The 9268-nt window shown below is 40.7% G+C and overlaps 1 protein-coding gene and 1 long non-coding RNA gene across 3 annotated transcripts; both read left to right on the top strand.

Moving 5' to 3' along the window:
- The first annotated feature begins 180 nt into the window (after positions 1–180).
- Positions 181–2940, top strand: LOC149096108 (uncharacterized). Its single transcript, XR_016204601.1, has 2 exons — positions 181–1037; positions 1174–2940. It is a non-coding gene; the product is annotated as an uncharacterized LOC149096108 (long non-coding RNA).
- Positions 2941–5632: 2692 nt separating this feature from the next.
- On the top strand, positions 5633–8377 carry LOC110039929 (DNA-binding protein P3A2-like). 2 transcript variants are annotated; one of them, XM_020745105.2, is made up of 2 exons: positions 5633–5778; positions 6188–8377. In XM_020745105.2, exon 2 carries the CDS (start codon positions 6246–6248, stop codon positions 7707–7709), a length of 1464 nt encoding a protein of 487 aa, XP_020600764.1. In that variant the 5' UTR covers positions 5633–5778; positions 6188–6245; the 3' UTR covers positions 7710–8377. The 2 variants fall into 2 exon arrangements, with proteins under 2 accessions (XP_020600764.1, XP_020600766.1); XM_020745107.2 differs by having other exon boundaries at positions 5633–5853.
- The last annotated feature ends 891 nt before the right edge of the window (positions 8378–9268 follow it).

Here is a 9268-nt window from a genome sequence, read left to right as displayed (position 1 = left end):
AACATTTTTGACTGCACAAATTGATCGCAACGCACGACGCGCTAGTAGAACAGTAGGTTCTACACCGTGCAAGTAAATGTCTCCGAACATACCCCTCTGAACGTTCTCTACCTCAGTTATGAGGACATAAAATTAAAAATAAACCCTTACGATAAAGTAAAAAACATAGATCTAGTCCAGAAGCTCTGCCTAATCTAAAAGTAAACCTATGATCTGGCATGGACATTTATTTTACTTTTTTTTTCTTTGGGCCGTGGGTGGAGGTGGTATAGAGTGTTTTCACGTGACGTCATCAAATTCTTAAATCCAAAACTAAAGAGCCGCCAATGTTTTTATCCTCATTAGCCATAAGAGGTACTAATTTTATATCTGTTTACAACTTTCCAGTTCAATAGCGTCCTTCGTTTGGAAACCAGCGCATTTTGAATTTCAGAGTTATGGCGGTGCGTGACATAAAGCTACCATTAAAGTATTTGGAAAAGTGCTTCTTTAAATGTTTTTTTTTTGTTCAGTGCAGATCAGTCACCTGGATAGCCAAAGGAAGTTCCAGATGTTAACACTATTTTCCGGCCGCCAAACTGGTGTCCCACAGAGGAACAGTCCAATATGGCGGCTCCATACTAGGCTCTGTAAATTTGCGCGGAACATTTCGACGAATATCTCAACTTCGGGACATTACGCACACACCTTAAACTTTGAGAACTGTCTTCTTCATTTATCTTCTATAATATCACAATTTCTCGACCTTATCCACTGAATGGTTTTTGATTATTTTTTTTTTTTTGATTGCGTGACAGTGTAAATACTCTATTGGTTCCTGGGCGTATCACGCAGTCTTTCCTTGTGGTAGTTGGTATGGCAACAAAGGAACGCGTGACATATGCTCTTCGCCTGGCTCTGCGCATTCCTTCGAAAAAGGCAGTCGATTAATTATTACCAGAAGGGCAATCGATCAAGATATGAGAGGACCACCAGACGTAGTTTGAAAACCTGTAGGAGTCGAGAGCCTCCGGTGTAGCTATTTTTACTTCGAAATGGTAAGTTTCACGCCGTGTTGCAACCACAGGAACACTTCAGTGGTTTTTTTGCATTTCAATGGCTTACCTACCGTTTGTTTACTTTTTCCATTCTCGTCGTAACAAATTGTGTTACTATACTTTTCGTTTTCCGCAGCCGGCCGGTCACAAGTCTGGAAAAGTAAGGAAATCAGGGAAAAGTAGAAGCAGAAGCAGAGGAAGCAGTCGAAGCCCGTCGAGGAAAGGAGGGAAAAAAAGCGGAAAGAAATCTCGGTCGCCATCACCTTCGAAAACAAAGAAGGATGTCGACTTGTTGAGCCCTGACGCCATGGTAAACGGTTACTATATTGCTCACAATGCGCCGCAATTTTTGGGATACAGAGGTTTTGGATGGGATACTGGAGCGAAAGGGAAGAAGAAGAAAAAGGGCAAGGGAAAAAAGAAGAAATGAGGTTTCCAGGGTTGCGAACAAATCGTCAACTCAAACACGCCACAGTGGACAAACACGACCCTGCGACTTTCTAATTGCGGCGATTTTTAATTACCTTTACAAAAGGGTCGATCTGAGAGATACTGCAGGGTATGATGCATGTGTCTAGGTTGGTGCCAAACTGAGGAATTTTCCCTCTGCTGAGCTGGAATCAAGATTAAACAAAGGCTTTGAAGGAAACTGCATCGAGGACTGCGCGCGAAAATGCAGTAAAATGCAGTTCGAGCATGAGAGAGATGAAAGATTTTTAATTTGTTGTGTATCCGAGATTTTTCATCTACACAAAGTAATACGATTGTACAACATGTGATTCTGAACGTTCTTTTAAAAAAAATAAACTGACAATGCCACCAATCTATATAAGATGTTCCCAATAAAGGGGCAGTAGCAAGCCACTAGAGCTGGGGATTAGGAGGGTGGAGGGGTGGGTTGGGTCCATTGGCATTTGCTTGATTAAACCTTGTTAGAAAATGTGAGCAACAAATTTCAGCATTTTTTTTTTTTTTTTTTGTGGTGGTTTTGAAAACTTTCAGACTACTGTACATTGTTGGATTGAATTATTGCACATGAAGGAAACAGCAGATTTGTAATTAAGGTGTGAAAAGTTTTACATGAATCTGCGGTAATATTTATTTCCAATATGAGATAAGATTGCATCTTAGGACAGTATGGGGTAGGAATAGACATATTATGGTTAAGAAGTAGAGTAGTGGCTTAGGACCCATTCGTCCAACTTTTAACACCCCAACCATAGCTATGCCTTAAGTAGTAGTGGTAGTAGTTAACTTTATTAACGTGTCAGGAATCTCTAGTGAATAGCACTAATTGGTGACACAAAAATAAGATATAAAAATATGACAAAATTAAATACTTTGATACAACCCACAGACTGCATGGTAAATGCACAACCCTAGACGGCAAGCAGCCTCTAGAATTTTTTTGTTTTAAATTTCATATAGACTGACTGCAAATTGTAGAACAATTTACAAAGTGAGGTTGCAGTTTTGCCAGTTGTCGCTTATAGATAGTGCACGTTTTCTTGCTTCCTCTAAAACTCTTTGCGAAAAAGACTCCGACCATCCACTGTCTACAGTACCCTCTCACCTATATTTCTTATTGATGTATGAATCTCGTGTTAAAACATTTTTGTGAAAAGATATTGTTTTGAAACACAGTAATCAGTAGTTCCAGAAAATATCCATACTTCCCCCACAGAAGGGAATTTTTCCAAGACCCACCCACCCACCCCCTCTGGAAATTCCAATTAAACTTGATGCATTTCCTTAAATGATTTGGTCTTAGAGAACCCCCCACCCCCAGGAAATTCTTCTGTGGGGGGAGTATGGATATTTTCTGGAACTGTACAATATATATGAATTTTGATCTTAATTCTGTGTGATTGACAGCCAATAAATTTTGACATGGTGCTTTTAATACAGTTGATGATTAGCATTACTCTTCCATTACTACTAACATGATTACAGTATTAATATCATTTTGAGGTTATGGGGAACGCTCCTCTAAGCAGACTTTCAGCCATCAGATCTCAGTCACAAACAAACACAGCATATAGTTTCAACCTTATGGAGTTATATTAACACCTCACCCATAAACAGGAGATACAGTGGCCTTGATGGTCACTGTGCTGGGATCAAGGAGGTCCAGGTTCGAGCCCTGGCCAATCATTTCCCTGTGCTTTTCGGCAACACTTTATTCTCAAATTGCCTCTCTCCTCCCAGGTTTAACAAATGAATACTGATGAATTTAAAGGGGCTCAGTCACGGTATTTTGAGTTATTTTGGCCATATACAAAATTACCTTTCAATGGTAGGAAAATAACAGTGAAAACACCAAAGAGATAATGATAAACCATAGAGGAACAAGGATGGCTAAGTATGGAGAAGATTGACACGGATTGCAAACAATGAATTTGAAAAATTGAGGCTAAACTTTTCAATATGCGCAAACTGTGACTGAGTTCCTTTAATGCTGAAGGGGTGAGCCTGCAATTGACTAGCATCCTATCCAGGGGGAAGGGGAAAAAAGATGCTCCTCAGGTAACATAAACACCACAGAAATTGGGATAAGCTGGTATGAACCACATGGCCGAATACAGACTTCACCTTTACTAATCTCACAGTCATCTGACCAGGACTCCGAGTCATACACTTATACTAGGGTGTTATCTCAGTTCCACAGAATCATTTGACCTCAAACTCTCTTAACCTGGGTGATGTCCCATAACTGAAACATAAAAGGATTTCAAGGTCCTTATTTTTCTTTTACAAATATAACCCCTTATTATTGTGCAAGTCTGTGAACACCAGAAATATTTATGGAAATCAAGGGCAGATCTAGGGGGAGGGTGCAGAGGGTGTGCACCCCTCCCTGAGATGACATGCTGCTTTCTAATATAACTGGTATTCCGCAAAAGAAAAAACTCAGTTATGCCATTCCTTAGTGGTGCACCCCCTCCTAAGAAAAATTCTAGATGCGCCCCTGGAAATGTATTTGTGTAGCAAGGGAAAAGTCAATTCAGGAATGAGAACACTTAAAACTGCAAACAGCAATGGTAATAATTTGGTTTGTGGTTTTGTGGGTTTCTTACATGTCCGCAGAACTTTGTAATTTGTGATTGGTCGGTACACAGCTTACCTGTCAGAATCGGCATGCAGGGGTATTTGACAGAACGCTGAACGTTGAACACCAAATGCACTGTTTGCTTGCAGTTTAATAAGTTTCACTCAAGGTTGCTTGTGGTTAGCTTTTGTTTGTTAAGGACAGCATTGTATTGGATAATTGGCCCTGTCCAACAAATAAAAACTAACCGCAAGCAAATATAAGTGAAACTAACCACAATCAAACAGTGCATTCGGCATTCAGCATTCAGCTTTCCACGTACTGCAAGTAATACCCCTGCCATGTCAGAATGAAATTTAAATGTTTGCAGATTTCTTGACTCGCACAGTGAAAGGTAGCAGAATCTGGGGGGGGGGGGGCACTGCCATATATGGGCTATATAGGTATGTGCTGCTGTGAAGGGTATGGTTTTCAAGCAGTTTACTCTAGGATAGGGTATATAAATCAGAGTGTTTGGGTCTAGAATAGGGTATAATTTTTCACAAAACTGACTAGCTGGTTGAAGATTTTATCTAGACTAAGGAAACCAGGAATTGCCACTCAAAAATATAAAAAAAATCAAATTGGCAAGTTTAAATCTACGCAAATCAGCATCAACAGTGTCGATAGATGAGGGGATTCGGGGAGTTTACTCTAGTATAGGGTAGCAAAATTCAGCTGAACTAGTTCTGGTATAGGCTAAGGGTTCCAGGGTCCCAGTGGCACATCCCCACCCAGAAATTCCCAAAGAGCCACCCCCCCCCCACCCCCGCGGGGAGCAGAATCTATTTTTTTAGAGGCATAACTTTACTCTTAGCAAAGGACAACAGAATTTTTCAATTAACATACATTATTTATTAACAAATTTTCTGACCATATGACCAAAATAACACCAAATTATTCTTCAGAGAGTTGTACCCTCCCCTGAACTAATTAAAGTAAGTTGGGGCCACTGCAGTCTGGTGTCAGTCTTTTTTTTCTGCTACCCTAAAAAAATATTCAATAGTTTTGTGTTATTTTTACCCAGATTTTATATTTTAAAGAAGTCCTGTCAAAGATGAATAGATACAAGCAAGACGTTTGTTTGACCAAAGATACCAGCTGGCCTATTAGAGTCAATGAATTAATATTGATGCTATTTACTAATGATAAGATAAAATCCATTATCACAACTCATTTAACTTAGACATATACTGTCGCTTCATTCTGTGAAGAAAAATAGTGAACTCGTCAATTAATCAATGGAAATAGTCAGGAAGTGAAAGACTATTGTCATGAAAACATGAGATTTTATCTTTTTTTGTCTAAAATGTACTTACTTTTTAGTCCAAAAAATTGAAAGGAACAGGTGAGGCTGACAGGTGCCACCCGCCTGACTAAGGCCCTAATTAAAGCCAATGAGATCAGTTGTTATAAAGCTGAGGAAAATGTTGGCCAATTATCGCGCGCGTTAGATAAAAGCGAGCCCTACAAATATTCATGAATAAGGGGCGCCCCGCTGTTTAGTCAGCACATGCGTGGCAGCACCAAGCTACTTTGGTTCTATTGAGCAGCCGCCATCGCGTTCTCTTTTCCGCGCAAGTCGGTGGAGCAGCTTCTTTGCGCAGATTCAGAAACTTTGCCGAGTTATTTTTGATCCTGCCGTCAAACCAGGTATCTTTGCTGTGTTTTAGCTAAGAATTGGGTCTTGTTTCAGCGGTTATGGAACGTAGTTTGTCGATTGCCAGTGTAAGTATCAACACCGTGGTAATCTAGTGAATGGAGAAGTTTACCAGACGAAAAGAGCGTAATTTTCGAACGAAAAAGGCATTTATTTTCTCGTGATCGAGTACGGGAACGAATTCGATCAAACACAATTTAGGGGATTTTAGCCGTGTTTTTTTCTTGATTTATTTGGGTAATTTCTCGATGAAAAAGCTGCCTTAAGACGAGGTTTTTGACATGAATTTCGTATTCATACGTCGCTTGAAAATTCAATGAGCGAACTTCAAAGAACTGGTACGACTGTGTTTTATCGCGTCGAGGCTGACTCTTTATGTTTCTTTGTTTACTTCTTTGACAGCAAACTGGCTCAAGTCAGTCTTCACCAAGTGGGTTTAACCCAAGCTTTGTCGCAAAGCATGTCCCAGACGTTGCAGATGTCCCATTCGATGTCTCAATCGATGAGTCAAATGTCCGACGATGAACCATCTTCGCCAGAGTCAACAACCTTCGATGGCTCGGACTTGCTGAATTCCACCGTCAGCGATGAAGTAACCGCTCAGCTGGCCGCAGCGGGGCCTGTCGGCGTAGCTGCCGCCGCCGCCATCGCGACTGGGAAGAAGAGGAAAAGACCACATTCGTTTGAAACAAATCCATCGATTCGGAAACGCCAGCAAACTCGTCTTCTCCGAAAATTAAGAGCCACGATAGATGAATATACGACGCGCGTTGGACAGCAAGCTGTGGTGTTGTGCGTTTGCCCTGGGAAGCCAAATCCGCTTTTCAAGGTGTTTGGAGCCGTGCCTCTAGAGAATGTGGTTAGAAATCTAAAACAGCTTGTTCTTCAAGACTTAGAGCACGCTTTGGCCGAACATGCCCCTCCACCACCCCCAGAAAATCCAGATATTTACACCCTCCCACCGCTGGTCATAGATGGCATACCAACTCCTGTTGACAAAATGACCCAAGCCCAGCTCCGAGCTTTTATTCCAATGATGTTGCGTTATTCTACTGGTAGAGGAAAGCCAGGTTGGGGAAAGGATTCTACCCGGCCGGCTTGGTGGCCATCTGACTTACCTTGGCAGAATGTACGCAGTGATTGCCGCAGTGAAGACGAGAAAGCTAGGATATCGTGGACAAATGCTCTGCGACAGATTGTGAAGAACTGCTACAAGTATCATGGACGAGAAGATCTGTTGCCAGCCTTCTCAGAAGGAGATGCACCACAACACCAGTATGTGCAGCAGCCACATCAGATGGTGCACACGATTTCAAATGCTGATGGCACCGTGTCCCTCATCCAAGTGGACGCTTCAGGAGCTGTCAGCACTTTGTCAGATGCAGCTACCTCGCAAACAGAAGCTACACAAGCAGTAGCCACCTTAGCAGAGGTAGCTGCAGCAACTCAAGTAGAGGTGACCCTTCCCCACCCAGGACAAAACGAAGCAGTTACAATCGACCAAAGTGAATTGTCTCACACAGAAGCAATTGCACAAGCAGCTGTAGCCACTCTAGCAGAAGCCACCCTTGCTGAAGGCGGGCAGATTGTTTTACCAGAACATGCTGCTGCTGCAGCCGCTGCTCTGGCAAATGTACAGGATAACATGAACACTTCTAACATGGTGACCATTCCTGTGCAGGCTGCAGCATCTCTCATGCAGATTCAGACTCACCATTTACCAGCAAGCACCCACTCTCAGTACATGACTGCATCAGTACCTCAAGTAGCTATGGCCCCTCACTCAATAATTCAGACAGTAACGACCACATCGATGGGACATGAGGTTCACACACAAATTGTCGATACCTGCGAGGGAGTCCCGGTTGCTACCCAAGCTGTAGAAGTAGTTACTCTTGAAAATGCTCAGGATCCCATGAACTGATGCTACTTCAAGGCAGGAACTGCATCATAATGTAAAGAAATACAGAGAAAAGCAAGATGTAAATATGGGCTGTGTAAACAGTAACTACACGTGAAAAGACAAGTTAGAATAAGAATAATGAAAAGATTGGAGCTTTGGATGATTTTAGTGGAGAAAAGAAACATTGTTTAATTTTAATTTTTGCTCAAAGACCTTGCTTCTTAACATACACATTACATGTCCCATGTACATGTTAAGTTGTAACTTCTAAATATCAGACTTATGGACCTGTTTTCATCCTGAAAGTAATAGTATACTTGGGTACCTTGTTTTAGATTTTTCCCTACAAGACAAAAACTTCTAACTTGAATTTGTATATAAACAACTTATGTACGTCATGAAATTCAGTTATCGCTTTCACTTTGTTTTTTTTTTTTTCTTTGAATGAAGTAAAACCAGTCTTCTTTATTTTTGTGACATGTTTTGCAATCTGACTTGAGCAGTGTTATGTTGATTAACTTTTTTTCAATGACATGGAGACTGATTTATTTTTGAGTTGGAAATATTGAAGTGGTATTATTAAAAGAACCTATGTAAACGTACTCTGATGTGTCTAGAATGAAATTGTACATTGTTAAGTGGTGGTGATTTCAGAGCCCTTTTAATTAAAATGTTTATTTAATGTGTTACCTGTGTTGTTTGACTGTATTTTCTCTGAAATTTTCAGCTTTGACTAGTTTTGCATCAAGTTAAATAATGACATTACATGTACTTGAGTTAAGGGGGGAAAGGGTACATTAGTCAACGTCCTGAAATCTTTTTTAAACTCTTTGTTTGAGTACTGTTGGCATGGAAATCTCAAACCAGGATTCGTGTCTCTTTAAGTACTTGAGAGATGGAATCAAAATTCAAGGCCTTGAAATTGCTTGGCAAGTGAAGTGAGCCCTTGCAAGTCCTTGAAATTTGTTTATTTTTTTTGCCAAGTGTTTCCCTTCCTAGGCTGATGCAAAACCAAAATGGAGCAGGGGCTGTTGTACTACCTTATCCTGCAGATACCAGTTCAAGATGGGGTCCTTTTCATGGGGTATACTTTACTGCTATCCTTTGATGAAAATTGTTATGGTACTACCTATCAAAATCTGGTTGTTGTGAAATGTTTGAAAATGACGTGTTCAAATTTGATAGTGTGGAGAAATTCTAAATGAAATTCTAAATGAAAACCACCTTCACTTCCGATGAGATGCAGAACCTGATTTAATTCTTAAGGCTGAGAGGAAATACGTACTTGAGATTTTGCAATTGAGCAATACAGCACTTTTTCCATGGTTACCTAGCCTCATCTAATCAGGAGGGGGCTTCAGATAATTTGAGACAGTAATGCAAACCTGAGGTGCAATAAAGGGTTTGCATAACTTTCGAGAATCAGTCTAACCCCCCGCCTCTAAGTGTTAAGATGAGCATATGTAAAGTACTACTGCTTCTACAAAATATTTCTCAAGAATGTGTTAATGAAATGCCACAACGTATCGAAAAATGTGTGTGTAGTATTTCAGTTACTTTACAATAAGAGATGGAATACC

The sequence above is a fragment of the Orbicella faveolata genome, unplaced genomic scaffold (genome assembly GCF_042242905.1).
Source record: "Orbicella faveolata isolate gen_17 unplaced genomic scaffold, um_ofav_v1 contig_48, whole genome shotgun sequence".
Lineage (NCBI taxonomy): Eukaryota > Metazoa > Cnidaria > Anthozoa > Scleractinia > Merulinidae > Orbicella > Orbicella faveolata.
The sequence above is the reverse complement of the archived record's forward strand: the minus strand, read 5'-3'. Positions and strand labels throughout refer to the sequence as shown.